At 52.9% G+C, this 17,566-nt stretch overlaps 8 protein-coding genes across 14 annotated transcripts; 3 read left to right on the forward strand and 5 right to left on the reverse strand.

Annotated features, from left to right (window-relative positions):
• Positions 1-513: 513 nt before the first annotated feature.
• Positions 514-1,910, forward strand: H257_07678 (hypothetical protein). Of its 3 annotated transcripts, XM_009833280.1 has the most exons (3): positions 533-693; positions 743-892; positions 943-1,910. In XM_009833280.1, the coding sequence occupies exons 1-3, from the start codon at positions 618-620 to the stop codon at positions 1,704-1,706; spliced, it is 990 nt and encodes a 329-aa protein (XP_009831582.1). In that variant the 5' UTR covers positions 533-617; the 3' UTR covers positions 1,707-1,910. The 3 variants fall into 3 exon arrangements, with proteins under 3 accessions (XP_009831584.1, XP_009831582.1, XP_009831583.1); XM_009833282.1 differs by having other exon boundaries at positions 514-693; positions 743-1,910; XM_009833281.1 differs by having other exon boundaries at positions 533-892.
• On the reverse strand, positions 1,910-2,951 carry H257_07679 (hypothetical protein). Its single transcript, XM_009833283.1, has 5 exons — positions 2,715-2,951; positions 2,591-2,650; positions 2,409-2,525; positions 2,171-2,366; positions 1,910-2,103 (listed from the first exon to the last, which is right to left on the reverse strand). The coding sequence occupies exons 1-5, from the start codon at positions 2,940-2,942 to the stop codon at positions 1,925-1,927; spliced, it is 780 nt and encodes a 259-aa protein (XP_009831585.1). The 5' UTR covers positions 2,943-2,951; the 3' UTR covers positions 1,910-1,924.
• Positions 2,952-4,844: 1,893 nt separating this feature from the next.
• Positions 4,845-5,519, forward strand: H257_07680 (hypothetical protein). The gene has a single exon (XM_009833284.1). The coding sequence runs from the start codon at positions 4,860-4,862 to the stop codon at positions 5,442-5,444; it is 585 nt and encodes a 194-aa protein (XP_009831586.1). The 5' UTR covers positions 4,845-4,859; the 3' UTR covers positions 5,445-5,519.
• Positions 5,520-6,983: 1,464 nt separating this feature from the next.
• On the reverse strand, positions 6,984-7,886 carry H257_07681 (hypothetical protein; the record flags this gene model as incomplete). The annotated part of the gene is made up of 5 exons (XM_009833285.1): positions 6,984-7,093; positions 7,166-7,232; positions 7,287-7,559; positions 7,620-7,723; positions 7,778-7,886. 5 exons carry the CDS (start codon positions 7,884-7,886, stop codon positions 6,984-6,986), a joined length of 663 nt encoding a protein of 220 aa, XP_009831587.1.
• Positions 7,887-8,201: 315 nt separating this feature from the next.
• Positions 8,202-9,117, reverse strand: H257_07682 (hypothetical protein; the record flags this gene model as incomplete). Its single annotated transcript, XM_009833286.1, has 4 exons — positions 8,202-8,482; positions 8,561-8,653; positions 8,701-8,806; positions 8,905-9,117. The coding sequence occupies 4 exons, from the start codon at positions 9,115-9,117 to the stop codon at positions 8,289-8,291; spliced, it is 606 nt and encodes a 201-aa protein (XP_009831588.1). The 3' UTR covers positions 8,202-8,288.
• An 847-nt stretch (positions 9,118-9,964) lies between these two features.
• Positions 9,965-11,687, reverse strand: H257_07683. Of its 2 annotated transcripts, XM_009833287.1 has the most exons (7): positions 11,347-11,687; positions 11,141-11,298; positions 10,788-11,093; positions 10,594-10,725; positions 10,353-10,528; positions 10,248-10,295; positions 9,965-10,191 (listed from the first exon to the last, which is right to left on the reverse strand). In XM_009833287.1, the coding sequence occupies exons 1-7, from the start codon at positions 11,681-11,683 to the stop codon at positions 10,095-10,097; spliced, it is 1,254 nt and encodes a 417-aa protein (XP_009831589.1). In that variant the 5' UTR covers positions 11,684-11,687; the 3' UTR covers positions 9,965-10,094. The 2 variants fall into 2 exon arrangements, with proteins under 2 accessions (XP_009831589.1, XP_009831590.1); XM_009833288.1 differs by having other exon boundaries at positions 10,353-10,725.
• A 247-nt stretch (positions 11,688-11,934) lies between these two features.
• H257_07684 (hypothetical protein) lies at positions 11,935-15,003 on the forward strand (the record flags this gene model as incomplete). Of its 4 annotated transcripts, none has more annotated exons than XM_009833290.1 (10): positions 11,935-12,540; positions 12,616-12,714; positions 12,795-12,896; positions 12,985-13,060; positions 13,123-13,396; positions 13,462-13,542; positions 13,603-13,891; positions 13,961-14,116; positions 14,172-14,525; positions 14,724-15,003. In XM_009833290.1, the coding sequence occupies 10 exons, from the start codon at positions 11,935-11,937 to the stop codon at positions 14,856-14,858; spliced, it is 2,172 nt and encodes a 723-aa protein (XP_009831592.1). In that variant the 3' UTR covers positions 14,859-15,003. The 4 variants fall into 4 exon arrangements, with proteins under 4 accessions (XP_009831592.1, XP_009831591.1, XP_009831593.1 ...); XM_009833289.1 differs by having other exon boundaries at positions 11,935-12,558; positions 14,724-14,885; XM_009833291.1 differs by having other exon boundaries at positions 11,935-12,558; positions 13,961-14,525.
• Positions 14,877-17,448, reverse strand: H257_07685 (hypothetical protein; the record flags this gene model as incomplete). Its single annotated transcript, XM_009833293.1, has 1 exon — positions 14,877-17,448. Exon 1 carries the CDS (start codon positions 17,364-17,366, stop codon positions 14,877-14,879), a length of 2,490 nt encoding a protein of 829 aa, XP_009831595.1. The 5' UTR covers positions 17,367-17,448.
• Positions 17,449-17,566: the final 118 nt, after the last annotated feature.

A 17,566-nucleotide genomic window follows, 5' to 3' on the forward strand; every position in this document is an offset into this window, starting at 1 on the left:
GTCAATCGTAGCCGCGACAACGGCGACGGTATGCTGAGTTCCAAGTGTGAGTGTCGCCAACAAGTATTCTATTATTTGCATGGTTAATTTAAAAGTTGAATGTACCTCTCAGATTTTATGACTGATTTGCACGCAAAATTATGTTTTCTGAGAGGATATAGATTTATGGTGGGTTCCTTATTCCGGGGGACTACTGTACAGTATTGTATGTGTCAGGTACGACAAGGAGCACGCAACAAGTGTACGTACAGTACTGTAACACTGTGTGTGAGAGTATCTGTGGCTCTTGTTTACTTGCATTCGAATAACTAGTTGGACATATATACAACCAGCCAGCCTATCATCTCACCATTGGACTTGTAGAACTTGGGCACGACAAAGCGAAACCACACTCGTGGGAGTGTTCATTCGAGTTCAATTGCTGAGGAAAACTTCGATTGTTGAAAACAATAATAATATCACGAACAACGCTAGCATTTAATACGGTCCGACGCGTATATTATTAAATGGCCCAACAACTTCGACTGTTGTCGCCAGAGGCGCGGATGTGGCTACAGATGTCGCAGTAACTTACAAGTCCAGCCCAAGCAAGCGCTGTCCAGACTTCGTCGTGCGCGATGGTGTCCAGGGTGTATATGGGGATAGTTTACCTCTCAGTCTCCTTCGTTTTAACCAAAGGTCATGCCACCACAGGTGCCTCCTTCTCTGAGATGGATCTCACCATCTCAACTCTCCACGTTAGAGCACTCAACCCGCGTCGTCCCGGTGGTTCGACGGCGAGCTCGAGTGTCTCTCACATCAACATCGGCGACATTACTCGATAGTGCCAAAGCCGAACCCAGCAGCGACGCTGGTGTGGCCTCACAGAACTCGTCGACCACGTCGCCTCCAGGTATCCTCGTCCGGAACGCGCCCTACTTCGTCCTAACCGATCCCCTGCAGACGCGCCACCAATTCCACCTCCTTCCTCCACCCTCACGTCGGAAATGAAAGCATCCGCGCTCACCGGAGTGATTCTCGGCAGTGTCGCAGCAGTGTTGATTGTCCTGGCCATAGTGTTGATATGTCGACGCCGCCAAGCCCAAGCCAGGGCCAAGATCATGTTCAGAGGGGGTCCGTCCACAGCGTCCACTGAATCGGACGACCCGACCAAACCACGCCGCCGCGCCGATCCATTTTCTTCCGTGTACGCGACCGACTTCGCCTCGTCCGAGTACCGCGACAGCCTGTCGCCGGACCACAACTTCGACGGCATCGTCCTCTCCGACCCGTTTCGGCGGAAGGACCGCGTCAAGCCGGAACTGGACCGCCCCATGCCGTTCTTCTCATACTACCACCAAGCGTCCACCCAGCGGCGGTCGTCGCTCGAGTCGCAGGACTCGTCCATCATCTCGTACACAGAGAGCGACAAAGTTCGGGGCACGACCACGTCATCCACCGCCGACGAAACCCCCCGACAGCTACCGCACACGCCTATGATGGCATACCAGCCCAACCACAGAGACGACAGCATGTCGAGCAGCGTCACCGCCAGCCGCGAGATGTGGCGGATATCTGGCCACTCGGCCAGCTTGTCGTCCGCCGGGTTCGACCTCCTTCAGAGTCCGTCGATGGGGAGCGCGGGAGTGTTCTCGCTGCCAGAGAAGATGACCATGCTCGACGACAGCGTGTCCCAGACGTCTTCCCGCGAATCGTATGACATTTAAGCGTCACCATCCTCTTCCATGTATCGATCGTCCACCCAAAGTGCAAACTAGACGTCGTAGAAAGTAATAATGTTATTGTCAAGTGTCAATGGATGCTGCTTTGGTCGTGCGGCAGCAGCTGATGCGCCGAGGTCGATTTCGCTGCCAACTCGTGCAGCTACATACAAGGTGTTGGTTTACTGACCTGCGATAACGACACCATGGGGGGTGGAGGAACGTTATTGCAATAACGGATGTATGGACGAGATACAGTCTGTACATATCCTAGCTAGGAGCACCTCGTCCCCGAGGTCGTGGGCCATTGCATGCTGCTTGAGCACGTGGTATATGCGCTGGTCGCGTCCGCACACGTCCGCCGCGATCTTTCCCTCGTTGTTGGTGATGTTCCATGGACACCCTACAGTACATATCTCCAATGAACATCATCATACCGTCGAACGTATGATGATGATGTTCGCACATACCCGCGTCCAACAGGCATTGCGTGATGTCCAAGTGGTTGGCTTTGGCCGCGATGTGCAGGCACGTGTTGCCGTTGTTGTCTTGAGTGTTCATGTCCATTCGATACGATCGCGGGGTCGCGACGGCGTTGGCCGCCAACATATGACGAACCAAAGCCACGGGCCCGACGCGGCACGCCACATGCAGCGCCGTCTGGCCCTAAGCATCGTCAGTCAAGGACATACAGTGGTGGCGCCGCACATGCTGATTCTTGGCGTTAAATGCGGGGCCAAGTTGAACGAGGTGGTGGACGGCAAACTCGTTGCCGAATTCACACGCTTGGTGCAAACTCAAGTCCTTGTCGCGAAAATGGTGCGACTACATGCATACACACGGTTGCCTTATGGGCGGTGAAGGTTCACCTGGGACATACATGTACATACCCCCACAGACAACTTGTCCACTTCCCACTCGAGTCGTTGCATGCATCGGCCGTCGAGGCACTAGTGTGTATCGAAGGATGGACGCTTTGAGGGGATCTATATACTACAAGGAAGAGTGGCGCACCTTGCCGAATTTGATGTGTTCTTCGACGTTACAGCCAAAGCCAAAGGCGGCTTGGAGGTCTCGATGTCTCTTGGCGATTGTCGACACATTCCGCGACGCTGATCGTGTGCTCGGCTTGGCGCGATGGCGCTTGTCCTTGGGCTCTGCCATGGACTTCATGTACTCGAGCACATCCTCGTCTTTCCGTGGCATCACCGCCGCCTGCGTCTTTGGTCGCGGACGGGCCATTTCAGTGGCAACTTACTATTTTATCGGTTACAAAGCGGTTACATACACCACTTGGATCACATGTCGGAGTAGTTCATTTTAATTGATTTACAGTTAACAAAGTTCAGGATATTTTTCCGGTATATTTCGACTCACTCGCAACTGATTCACGCTTTGTGCGTTATGTTCGCCGAACATTCCAAATATTTCGTCCAGTCCCTACATCGCTGCAGTATTTTTCGACTAATACCCGGTATATGTCACCCCACAGCCGGTATATTTCATGTATTGTTCAACATATATTTCAAATGACGTTTTATCTATTTCGATTTTTGACGCAAATCAAGGCACTGCGCAAAGTTTCATGTTACCCACGTTTTCAGCACGACCGTTGAACAGCGTGAGATACAAGGTGTAAGCTTGTAGAGGATCCACGTCGACTCATATCTATGATTTAGACAAGTTCAAAATGGTATCCACCACCTGCGATACTGTACTTGTATTGTGTCAAAAATCGAAATAGATAAAACGTCATTTGAAATATATGTTGAACAATGTATGAAATATACCGGCTGTGGGGAGACATATACCGGGTATTAGTCGAAAAATACTGCAACAATGAAGGGTCTGGACGAAATATATCGAATGTTCCGCGAACATCCAAACGCACATGGCGTGAGTTGTGGGAAATAACCGGAACTTTCAGTTAAAAGTGGTGAAATTTGGTTTCACAATTAACACTTACATGGGGGCATGCAAGGCGAGTTATGTCCAGAACTCATGTTTCTACGTGCATGTCCTTCGGAATGACGTGTAGTTCCAAGTCCAGTTGCGCGGTATGCACACAAGATATGCAGTAAATTGCAGGCGCAATGGCACTCTACACGAACCAACCAGTACAGAGGTGTAGAGAGTATATACTTTACAGAATGAAAGAATACAAGGGCGGGCACTGTGCACTTGAACTACCTACATACTGAGGTACAAACTAGTAGCTGCTGTTTGTAGGGACCCGCCAGTCATGTGATCATACTATAGCCTGTTTAGGCCAACTCGGAATGTTAAGAGATGCCGTTTCTACCGTAAATGTAAAAACTCCCAAAAGAGGCAGAAAGGATTTTCCAAAATATCAGTCGAACCTTCGTGGAGTTTTCAAAAATCTGCGGCCTCCAACTTGTCAAAGTGAGGACAAAGGTTCAGATACACGTGATCGATCGACCGTCGTTACTGTACGACCAACAAGGAACATCCAAACAAGTGAATTGCATACTAGTATACGTTAACACCGTCAACACAAGATAGATATTGGCTGCAAACGAGTACTCCTTTGCAGAAGCGCGAGCCAGTCCCTCCATCAGGTACGTCGCGCGACCTCATACTGCCAAATCGCATGACGCCAGAGCTACCACATGGAGAACTGATTGATTTCAAGACAAAGATGGACCCGACCAGTGGCGGCATGCCTTCGCGACGCATACTGCGATGGACATGAGATATATCCAATGTGAGTGCAGCTATTGCATGCATTAGCACTGTCTCCGACGCAAAGGCGGTAACGTTCTGCGGCACGCCCATGTTGCTTGCATTCTGACGCCAGGATGCGAAACGTCGTGGGTGAGTTGCGCCACGCCCGCAATAAAACCTACTAAAACGTACATATGTGACATTAACCCTAGGGTTTTAACTCCTGTGGGACGAGTCCTTAATGAAGTAGCCAATCAGCGATTGCCAAGGCGATCAATTTGCTGTTTGAAACTAAGAGAAAGCATTTGATTCGTGGATTATTGGCCAATGAAATGGACACTAGCCACTGAAATTTTGAAGTGTCCAACACGAACTGTGACTTGAATAATGTATGCCGTGGGCGGAACGAATTGGAATGCACGACTGTATCAATCCCTCAACGTATCATTTGCATTCTTTGCTCCACGACCCACAATGAACTCGCCCATCACCCGTGCGTCGTCATCAAGCAAGTCGCTGAAGCGACAGACGTCCTCCGTCATGTCCCCCACCAAACGCGCGCGACTTGTGGGGAACCTCACCATCTCCGTGTCCGCGAACCTCCTCAACAGAAGCGACGAGTATCGTGGTCGGTGCAAGTACAAGTCTGGACGGTGCCCAAATGAACGCACGATCAAGTTTAGTGGTGAGCCGCACACGCTTTGCGAAGAACACCGCGTCAAGCACAACAAAAACCAACGCAAGTCGGACGCAAAACGACGAGGTGTGGTCAAGGTCAAGCGCGATGGTACAGTGGTGTACGAGGACGACGACGACGCGTGCCCGGTGTACATGAAGAAGGAACAGCCATCGCTTGAGAGGACGACAGTCGTAGTCAAGCCCGAACCTACGATCAAAACCGAACCTTCACAGGACACGACGAGCATGTGGACGTTGCAAACCCGAGACAGCGACCCGCTAGACATTGAAGAGATCGACATGTCCGAAACAAGCAGTTGCTGGTCAGAAGACGAAGTTGAGATCCTCAAGAACATCTTCGACTTTGACATGACGCTATAGTCATCCCGAGTTCCTGCCACCTATATACTGCCCTATCTAAAGTAAATATATCCTTATAATGCACTCATCTAGGCCTTTCATCATGTCCAAAGCAACATGCCATTTTGGGGTTGCACCGACGTAGAATCGCTGCGGAAGGTCTTGATTGTCGGTGGATATATCTTGAACAACATTCGCAGATGGGTTTTCACGCAGACGACATCGTTGCGTTTTACAAACAGTTAAACAATATTACCAGCCGTTCTTCGGGTGACGACATCGCGTTATAGGTTGGTTTAAACCTAAAACGTATTTTCACGAAAAGTATCCACGGCACACTGCAACTTCAATCGAATGCAAAAACAAAATATGTCGAAAAAGAATATCTTTTGTTTCAAAAGGCAATTTGATTTATTTCAAGTACATGAGGCTAACGTTGAGTACACTTCGCCTTGTATTTGGTTGAGGCTGCTGCTACATACTTTTAGTGTTAACGAGAGTACATCCTTCTAGCGTTAGTGAATTACCACCGCCCAAGTAACGGTGTAACCAAGGGTTGACTTGACACGAACTGGCCACATGGCAATGCACAGACTGTACATGAATGTATCCATACCATAAACTCACCACACTAATAACATGTGAAGTGTACTGTAGTACTGTACGTTACGAAAGTAGTAGTAGTACTGTACGAGACGAAATTGCACACACAGAAAAGCAACAAGGAGTTGTTTGTTCGAGTCTTACCTATACTGTACTGTACGTACTGCTACTGTAATGACTTCCCGTGGTGGCTACAGTACAAATGTACGGCACACCTGCCTGTTACGCCGCGTGGTGACGTGGTGCGAGTTCTACGAGGTGGTAGTGTGCACTGCCACGTCAAGAGGCACACACTTCCACATCGTGACGTCGATTTCTAACTGTAAAGCCAATTCAAACCCATGTCATAACGTTATACGGTAGATAGAGTTGCAGGATAGTGACGCTTGTAACATCAATCATCGTTTGCATGCAATATTGAGCATAACTTACAGTGGCTTGTTATGTGAGTTTATTACCGCCATGGATTAACATACCAGCCCCCCCTGTCGCCCCTGAGCCCCCATAAAGAAAACCACAAAGTTTGAGCAAGGGGATTCGGGGGGAGGAGTTGCTTACAAATCGGCACAAAGTTGACACCTTTGTTGGGTGTGGTGGAATCGGCTTGGCGAGTTGATGTTACATCTATTTGTTCACTATCAATCCGAGAAGTCAAATCACTCGTGATTAGCGCAAAGGCACCATCGTTGCTTTTATACTACGCCGAGTATTTCGTAACGCCGAGTATTTCGTAACGCTAGCCCTGTCTCGTTAATTGGTTCGAGTATGTAACGATGCCAACGGGCAACCTTACAGCAATGGTTGTAATAGCAGTTTCCAATGAGCATTACGGTCACATAGCAACGATGAGCTTCAAATTGCACCGATGCCTAGCGACCGTTGCTGCTGCCCCCTCCCCTATTAGGATCTCGCACATCGCACATGTTCCGCATCAACCGAAGTCCAGTGTTAACGGTCTTAACGGTCGAAGCAAAATGTTCCAAGGGGCAGCGGCATCGTCGCCTGGTTTAGGAACGAGTGGACTGGGTCGGACGTGTCGAGCATGGCTGCGTGAAAGGACGTGTCTTCTGTAGTTGCAATAAATAGTTAGTTGACCAACCTTTGGCTCCAACAGATAGATCATCAAGACGGCCGTTTACCTTCTTTCAGAAGCGTGTCAATGTCTTTGGGGGCGGGCGATAAACTCAGGCGAACCAGGAGGCGATGCTACAATCGACCAAAAATCACGTCACGATGAACCGATGGGTTTGGTATACGCACTTGCGCTTCCACGAGCCCCATGAGGCGAGACAATTGAGCTTGCATGGCCGCTATTTGCTTTGCAAGTACGACTTCACCATGTTTTAGTTGCTTTCGGGGGGAGTTACTGTCCACGTTGGCAGCGGGGGCAGTGGTTGGAACGTCCACCGACTTGCGCTTGGACAAGACACAAATGGGTGTCGTCACAACGGGGGTTACCCCCGAGAGCACGCTGCGAGTGGGGTCCACGTCGATTTTAAGCTTGAAGCGCTGGCCATCTTTGCGGCGACTCACCTGCGATAGGGCCGCCCACAACTTAGCTTACCCCCCCCCCGGGTAAAATGCAGTTTGTACCTTGTCGAGGCGGAAATGAATGGTCGCCACCGAGTCATCTCCATTCAATACCAACGTGTTGGACCCCATGATGCGAAATATGTCTTGGTCATCCACGACTTGCCCTTAGGAAACGAAATATACCAACGTTAGACAACGTAAACACAACCAACTCGTACCCGATTCAAACAGCAATGTCATGCGGAGGGGCACGGAAACAGACCCAATCCCTTCGCAAGCCCTCAATGCCACTTGCACCGTCAAGTAGTTGGCCCGCCCTCCTATCATATACGATGATTGCGGAAGAAGTGACGACTAGCACTAGGCTACGGACGTGCCTTCGTCTTTGAAGAACTCCGACGCCGGTTGGGTCAGCACCACAAGACAGGGGGAGTTATTCATCATGACAGCAAGCAGCAACTTGACAAGTGGGTCATTCATGGACAGACGCACTGTTTGATTTACAAGTCGACCCCGTCAACACGACAGAACGCAACGAGATGGCACGAGACCATGATGGAATCCTCGTTGACTAGATGGGTTGGTACCATTGACTACAGACTCTAGTTGTACTTACGATTAAAACCTAAACTACAATTGGGCAGATGATCGAGGTAGGACAACGTTGGCGAGCCAGGCCAAGATCAATTGGTTCACTTCGTCGTGGGCTTCCACGGTCACCCAGTCCATCTATGGGTATGATGATGATGATGCCGCCGTAAACTCGAGCGTCGGCAGGTGCTTCATGTTGTCGTACAACGACCCGTAGTCTCGTACGATGGGGGTGCCAAACATTAAGCGAAAAAATGGGAGGATGTGGACGCGGAGCATGTCGGCCACGTCCTCATCAAGGACAGATGCTGGTACTTTAGTGACGGCAGGAGCTGCAAGTACATTTCCCAAGGGAGCTGCACTTTGAACCTGGCACTAAATGGCGTGCAGAGCGACTCCGTGTCCAGCACGCGGTGGGGGAAGAACTGACACATGCGCCACACCACGACGCCGCCCCAGTCGTGGCCGGCCGATGAACACGACTCGGTCGATCGCTAAGTGGTCTATTCGAGTGTGTGTCAATGCGTTGCCAATGTGTGGATGATCTTACCGAGGAAACAAGCGTAGTCGGTGGCGATGTTCTTGCGGCTGTACGACGCGGGTGAAAGCGGGGATTCCGTGTCCCCAAAGCCACAGTTGTCTGGGTTGTAGAGTGGCTACGAAGGGGGGGGCATCTGCAGCAATCACACGAAAAGACTTGCGCAGCGCTTGGATCTGGTATTACAAGTGACATCAGTCAGTTGAACTACTATACACGGCGTTCGTACCCGCCGTCCATACCACAGGTCGGGCCACCGTGAACCAAGACCAAAATCAATCCATCTACGGGTCGGTGAGCTATGGGAGACGGAGGTGACATACCTCGAGGACCGACATCGACGTAGTGCATGCGGATGCCATTCACGGTGGCGAATTGATGGTTGTACGATGGATCATCAGGTCGTGGTGGAACGTTGCTCTTGGGCATCACGAATAAATACTTTCGCAATATGTGGAATTCTGCCTTTTCCAAAACCTGGTGCAAAGGAAATCTCCCATTCCTTGTCTCGAAACCAGGGTGGAGCGACAGGCATTTGCCTTGCATGTGCTTGTGCGGGAAGGAAAATTGCCGAACCCATGGACTCTTGTCCCCGCAACAGTTTCATGGGTTCCGGGCCCATGAGGTAATCGTAGCGGAATTCCTGGGAATATGAGATGGGCTCAGGACACTTTCGAACTCCGCGAACGATTGATCGAACGCCTCTACAGTCGGCTCGACAGGATTGACGGCAGGTCCGGTTGTTGTATAAGTTGCTCACTGTGTTCCAGCGCAGCCGCCATCTCTAACTCGAACACCAGCTGTGGGCATGACGGAGCCCACAGCTGGCTTTCAAGTTAGAGTACACGGCCGCTGCAAATTCGTTCCAAATGCGCTTATGCATACACTTTGAGGGCTTGGTTTAAAGTGGCCTCTTGGTCTGCTGAGATCAGCACACGCGTTCTATCACGCAAGTCAGCGAACACTTTTGTGTTGACACTGGTGGACAGAACTACAGTACATACGTAGCTCCCGAGGAATGTCCTTTCGAATGCCGTCGACAACGCAGACTAACAGGTCCGTCTCTGACTTGGCCACATACTCGCGGTACGTTATGGGGCTCTAGGCCGAGAGTGCGCGGCAGCCCCTTCCATAACCCCGTGTCCACGCCTCCCGCTAACAACCCACGTTTGATTGGCATCAAATGTTGATTATAGCCAATCAAAAGCGTCTATTTACCACCTCACCCATATGGACCAATCACAGCGCAGCCAAAGATCGCGACTTTTCATCATACTGGTAAGCTAATTTTCAGTTTGCTATTATAGTTCATTAAAAACTTAACTCGCATCGTCTGCCTACTACGTTTAGTATCAATATGATGGCATGAACTCTCGAATGCAAGTGTTCCGAGGTGCGTTTACGCGCTAGGACACGGCCAGTTTGACGTGGGCTTTGCTGGGTTTCAGCATGCCAATGTAGGGCGTGATGGCCACCAGTACCAGCCCGAGCGCCACCAACGGCCTACTCCACCACCACCATTCATTCATCAACTGAATCTGCGACACCGGTAGACTCACCGATACCACACCCACGCGATCGCAATCACCACGAGGGCCGTGCTCACCCTACGGTAAAACACCATCACATATTTCCAGCGAGACTAGGGTTGAGACCGTACATACCCCAAAAGCCCACTCATGACACTGACGCTCCATGACGCAGCGGCAGCGACGAACGTCCCGAGAAGCGGTACGTTGATGAACAAGTGCGCCAAGTCCACCACGGGCTGCAGCAGCACGTTGAACCCCACCACCGCCAGCACGAGCCCCACAACGCGAAGCCCCCACGCCCACATGGTCTGCCGCCCCCGTGTCACATATATATACATACATCTCACCATATTGTTGGACAAGAATAACTCACCACCAACGCTTGGGCGCGGTCGATCATAGCCGCGGCGTCCATCACGCCTTCCTCCAACAGCACTATCGGATCGCCCGACTTGGTCGTGTAGGGATGCAAGGCGCCGCCGTGGGCCATCGCCAGCACGCTCACCTACGAGACAACTTTGCATGCAATCATCATGTTCGGAAGAGGGGAAGATCGGCTCGTAGTACCGCGCTGGCGGGAGTCACTTGGAATCGGACGCGCAAGTCGCCAATGTTGGCGCGGTCTCGGTGCTGCTGGTTGTTTGATTTACCGTTGGATGGTATCTCCTTCGACATGAACTCGTTGTGAAGAATGTCCATGGTTTTCAGCGCTGGAATGCCGCCCTTTAGCGGCGCATGAAGGGATAGCTCTAATATGGACGCCATTTGAAGTCGACTGGCGTCGTCCAGTGAAATATGGTCGCGCGTGCTGATTTGGCCGAGGAGGACGTCGGGGACTCGATACCCGCGAAGGAACACGGACGGCGCTGAGATCTGCCAAGGAATATGAGCATGTCCCGATGGGAAACGTAGAATGAGACCTTTTTGGATTTGTACTCCCAGTATGATGGGTTCACGTAGCTCGCGTCATGGAATGCGTCGCTGTCGATGGACTGGGCACTCCAAGACTTCTTGTACGTGTACGAGACGTCCGTCTTTTCCTGGCCGTCCTCGGTGTACGTGTGGTCATGGCGCTTCTCTAGTAAATGGAAGCGTTGACGTGTTTGTCACATCATATTCGTCGAACCTTTCCATTGCAGCATCTCGACAATGCGATGGAGATAGACGCCCGTGGCTGCCACACCAAACTCCGCGTCCATGACTATGGGGCGCTCTTGGGCGTTCTGGGTCGTCAGTCGACCCGTCATGTGCACCAGTTTGGACTCGACGTTGGCCGTGTCGTCGAGTTCGACGACGCTTGCCAACCCTTCTTGCAAACTCGTGTATTGGCGCACAACATTGCCTTCATTCCAGAAGAGCAAACCGATGGACACGGCAAGGAAGACGAAGCCGAAGAGGAAGCCGCCACCGGTGCTTTTCCGAGTCGTGGTTCTTGTCGTACGTCGGTGTGCCTGTTGCTGCATTAATACAAAATGACAAGAGCCATATCTACCATATTTTTTCCTTGAAGTTCGAGTTTTTTCTGGTATATTTCGTCCAACGCCATATCTTCGATATATACGAACATACCGGAATGAAGTATATATCTGGACGAAATATATCGCACTTTAGACACCAGATTTACCGGATATGGGGTGAAATATACCGGAAAACACCCGAACTTAAAAGAGTATGTAACCGTCGTATGAGTCCTGTCGGTTTTGCAGTGCCCACCATGACCGAAAGGGGTGGCGGTGCACAACAGTCGGACGAAGCATGTGCAGCTGCCACGTGCATTCAAAAGCTATATCGCAGCCGCGCCGCCCGGAAGCTCATGGTACAGCTGGCAAGTTCAGTGTATCGAAGATGCTACGACGCCAACACTGGGCACTCCTACTACTGCAACCTCCGAACCGGCGAAACTGCATGGGATCGACCTAAAATTTTCGGCAGTGGGGATGCCCCAACGTACGAGGACAATCAGCCTGTGACTGCCGCGGAATCCATGACGGCGGACAACAAGGTCGACGACGAGGGCAACGAGACTGCTCCTGTAGCCAACTCGACAGAGGCGATTCCTATCGCAGTGAGCAAGTTTCAGCTAGACAAGGACGCCCAAACCAAGATCGAGCTGACCAAACTCGAAGGTCTCGTGCTGATTCAGCGACAAGCCCAAGCCAAGGCGGACTTGGAGCGCCAGAACCGCAAGCAAGTCCACTGGGGACGGAAACAATGGGACAAAAAGGTTCGTCTGGAGCACGAAGCCAACCGCGCCGCTCGTTTGCAGGGCATCGCTCGAGATAACAAGCAAGCGATTCAGGATCTTTTGGACGGAAAATCGGTACGAACAACGTCCGTGGTAACTACCCTCGGATGTGAATGGGGCACAATTGACAACCTTTGGGTGTGGCTGTAGAAACCACAACTCGAATCGATTCGGGAAGCATGCATGCGAGGACACGTTGATCGAGTGATGGCTTTGCTCAACGAAGGCTGGAGCCCCAATGCAGAAAGCGTGCGTCATGTTCACCATAGATTCCAACTTTGTCCATCATGTCCATCATGCACTTCATGTACATCAACGGTTCTGTGTAGGCTATGGGGCTGACGCCGCTGCTCGCGGCATGCTTGGGCGGACACATCCAAGTGGTGCAATTGCTGTTGCAACGACAAGCAGATGTCAACCACCGACACATTGTACGGCCAAGATCGCACCTCCACCATAATGAATGGACATTTCGCCACAATCAAGCATCCTCTAATGCGATTCGCAACATTTCTACAGGTCACCCAGCGCACAGCTTACATGGAAGCGTGCCAGCGCTCAAATACTGCCGTGGTGCGGGAGCTGCTACGACATGGTAACTAATACCATCAGCCAGTCAAGAGATGTCTACCTACCTGGATGCACTGCATATCCTAGGAGCTCGAATCCATTGGAATGACAAGCAAGGTCGAGTGGCTAGCGATGGCATCACGCACAAAAAGGTGCTGGCGTTGCATGAGTTGGCGAGTGGAGTGTGGAGCCCCGCGGCAGCGAGCGTGTTTCCCGCCGGGTTTCGCGCCGCGTCGATGGCACTGGCGTTCGTGGCCAAGTGTCAGCGCCGAGCAAGTGTCGATGCCAAGGTCTGCGCGGTGAAAGCGGCCGCCGCCTGTCGCGTGGACTTGCACAAGAAACTCATCCAAGCCAAAGTCCAGTACGACACATTCACTCTCTCGTCCAAGTGCAATAATAATGTTCATTCACATGTTGGAGTTTTAGATTCGACCACGATGTCAAAGTCAGTCAAATGCAAGCCAGCGCTACCAAGCGCCGGGACATGGCCACGGCCGCCGATCAAAGGTACCGTCGAAATGTCATGTAGACAGACAGAATGGAACGAACGGACTCTGAAATGATTAGGTACGACAACACCCGCTCGGCGATATTGCAAGCCTCGGAAACAGCCTCCGTGGCACTGCGTCGAGGCAGCCAAGCGCGCTGGCTCGAAGAAGCGAATGTGATGACGATCTTGGCGTATTGTCCACGCCACTGGTTCGACCATGATGCACAAACTCTATATCCACAACAACCAAATGGCAAGAGATTGACAGCGGAACACATTCAACCCACACGAAAGTGGACGTCGGCCTCCGAGTTGATGCCACTACCATTGCGCACGGCATTGGCGCACACTTCCGCCGACATTCAAGTACGTTTTGCAGTACTAGTTTGTTTGTGGATGAATGCGTTTGGAATTCTATGGGTATCGATTTTATAGGACATGTGCTTGGAGTACGCGCACATTGACGCGACGCACACGACAGACGTCGACGCGGGGGTGCTGGTGCTGGCCACCACCAAGCAGAGCCAGGCGACGGTGCACGTGACCGTCATAGAGGCCCGACACTTGCCAAGACGGTCGAATCGGTCGCTGGTACATACAGTCCAGTTTCCATGGTAAAACCGAGCTGCTTGTAATGCGATGGCAGATTGATCCGATGGTGCGAGTGCGGGTACACGGGGAGGACGGGCGGGTTGTGGGGGGACAGCAGGGTACGGAGCCCCGTGCGGGCGAAGACAGCCCTGCTTGGGACCACGCCATGACGTTTGACCATATTCCATCCATCCGATGCGAGCTGCATGTTCAAGTCGTCGACAACACAGCAGGGGGGGCTCAAGTGGCGGGGGAAATTCGGCTGCCGCTGCGCCAGTATGTCGACCAAAACGACCACGACGAGTGGCATGTGCTGCCGCCCACGCTCAAGCAGACCCTCGTGGAGGGCTCGAGTGTCCGCGCGGTGCCGGCCACATTGCACCTGGTCGTTCGCTTTACCCACGCCAAGGTATAAAGTAAATATTGTCCTTTTACTCAAAATTTGGCTGGCTTTTGTGCGGATTCGCCAAATCTATCGATCGAATCTTGTACTATGTAAAAGGTGTCCTGTGGTGATGGGTACCACACTAATTGAAATCACACACTAATTCGACGTTGATGATGGTTTCCTGCAATCTGATTGGCTAAATACTTCTGTTGTTGGTAGACGTTGGTGCTGACGCGGGAGATTGCCAAAGCCACGAAGCGGCGGCAGCAGTTGTTGATGGAGCTGCGAGCGTACATCCAAGCCCACCTCACGCGGGTATTGACCATTCTCGACCCCCCCAAACAAACAATATAACGTCATGATTCATGAATATTACACTGGCGACCGGGATCCATTGCGACGAGGTGTGGAGCCGCGCTCGGCCCTTCCGTACGAATCAGTCGACCCCGTCGACTGGTTATACGCGTAGTACTCTGGTTGATACTCGGGCGATTGGTGGTGGTGGTGGGGATGGTGGGGATATTGGGGTTGAGAGTAGGGATGGTGGGGTTCATAGTGGGGATGGTGGGGATATTGGGGTTGTTGGCTCCACTGGTCTGCTCGTCCGTCGCCCCACCGGTTCCCATACGTAGACGGCGGCCGCCACTGTGGATTGTACTGTCCTTCGAAACGATTCTGCGACACCGTTTGGTTCCGCTCGTGGCTGCGTCGGCTGCTGTAGGCGCGTCGTTCCGAGTCGTCCCGGCTCCGGCTGCGACATCGGCGGCGTTCTGCGCTTGGTGGCGGCAACGCCCGGTTGCTTTGGCGTTCGAGATGGTACAAGTTCTTGAGCAAGTTCTTGGGCACGACCCCAGGGGGCCACGCGGTCTCGTATATGGCCTTGGCCTCATCGACCGACTTTTTGGCAAAGTGCACAAGGGCGTGGATGACGAAGAAGCCGGTCCGTCCGCCCGCCGAGCAGTGGATGGCCACGCGCAGCTCCGTGTCATCCCCCACCTCGGCTTGCCACGTCCGCAGTGTCCGGTCGAACGCATCCACGTCCGACTGCGGCGGCACCTGGCTAGACCGAACCGGCACGTACGCGCGGCGGAGCGTCGGCGGCAGCTCCGCGTCCGGATAGTACGCATCTCGTTCGTCCAAACTCACGATGCCGTGCACGAACGAGTCGGCAACCACCGACGCAAACGACGCCGTCGTCCACGATCCATCCGACTCGTACCGCTCGTCCAGCATGGCTTTCATGGGCAGCAAGTGCATCATCCTGCGACGACGACGACGTGGGGGGAGGGAAGAAGACGAGGTGGCTACGTCAACTTTTACACGCGACGAAATAACAGAAACAGCAGCAGTATCAGGTGGAGCGTCTGCTGCGTCGCGGCGGCTGCCCTTGTCGGCCTCGTCGGCATTCTCAACAGAGTCCGTACTGTCCTGGAGAGGGATCCACGCGCCGTGGGGGGACATGGACGTCCAAAACGAGGGCGGGGGCCATAGCCGAGGCACGCGTCGATTGGTTTGTTTGGCGTACTTTTTACTGGCCCACGGCGGCAGCGTCGGGTATGTGACGACGTCAGCTGAGCACCCGTGGAGGTCGTGCAGGGCATCGATGTACAGAAACTTGATCAGGCCGGGGGGCCGGGCGGCTGCGAACGCGTCGAGCGCCGCTTGGACCGAGTACTGCTTGCGACGGATGAGGTAGCTCGCGACGAGGTACCCGGTGCGGTTGAGTCCGTGGGTGCAATGCAACGCCAGGTGTTTGCCGGGGTGGTCCCGTTCGAACGCGTCCACGAGGTCGAGGAATGCCGCCACGGACGTCGGCGACGGCGCGGCGCTAAAGCCTTCCAGCGCAAACTTCCGGTACGAAATGGTGGATGGAAACGCAGACGGGCCGTCGTAGTACTTGGTGGTGTTGGTCAGGTCCACGACAAGTCGCACGTCGTGCCCTAGTTCGGCCACAAATGTGGCGGGCGTCCAACGTTCCGCGCCGTGGTGGTATGTGTCGTCCAATAGGGTGCGCATGGGGAGGAAGGGAGAGTCGGCCACGACGGCACCGAAGCGCGGGGGGTCCGTCCAGTTCTCGGGTGGACGGCGCAAGTGGGACTGGTCAGAGCGACGCCACTTGGGTTTTGCAGCTGGAGTGGACGGAGGAAGCAGACGGGGGGGCATGTTGTTGACGGCTTGGAGCGCGAGCTTGGTGCGGTCGTACTTGTTCTTCGCCCACAGCGGGAGTTCCGGCAGGACGGCGTCGTCGCTCTGGTCGAACATGTCGTACAACGTCTGCACGTACATGTGTTTGATCAACCCAGGGGGACGAGCCGCCGTGAACGTGGCGAGCGCTTCCTTCACGGTCACGCCTTTCGTCGCAATGAGGTATCGCGCAATGAGATACCCTGTCCGATTGAGGCCGTGGGTGCAGTGGACTACCACCACGGGAGTCAAGTCCCCCTGGCTCGGAGGTTGTTGGCGGAAGGTATCTTCCCATGTCGACAACACGTGGATGAAGCGTTGGACAATGTCTTCGGTTGGGACGTCTGCAAACCCTTCGACCTTGAGCTTCACGTACTCGACGCCCCTGGATGTGAACTCCGCTACGCCGTCGTAGTACTTGAACGTGTTCGTCAAATCAATCACCATATGCACGGTCAAATTGCGTGCTTGGCATGCCTCCAGAAGGTGCAACGGCGTCCATTGCTCGACGTCGGACATCGTATACTTGGGGTCAAGAGGAACCCGAGCTGCAACGAGCTTCGCACGAGTGTCGGGCTGGAAACCCATGGGGATCAAGTCTCCCATCTTGGCCACATCATCCCAATGGTCGGGCGGAGTCCATGGCCGTCGACTGCTACCGTTAGGCAATGCTGCCATGTCGAAATTTGTATTTTCGCGGCATCCAATCCTGCAAAAGGCACTAAATCGATTGTTGTTGGAGGTATTGATTAAAAGGCACTAAATCGATTGTTCTTTGAGGTATTGATTACTACGTAGTAATTAGCATAACTATAGTCTCTAAACCGATAGTTACGGATTGCAGAAAATGGATGAGCCTTTCAAATCGGATATTTACA

Source organism: Aphanomyces astaci (genome assembly GCF_000520075.1).
Source record: "Aphanomyces astaci strain APO3 unplaced genomic scaffold supercont1.16, whole genome shotgun sequence".
In the NCBI taxonomy this organism is placed as follows: domain Eukaryota; phylum Oomycota; class Saprolegniomycetes; order Saprolegniales; family Verrucalvaceae; genus Aphanomyces; species Aphanomyces astaci.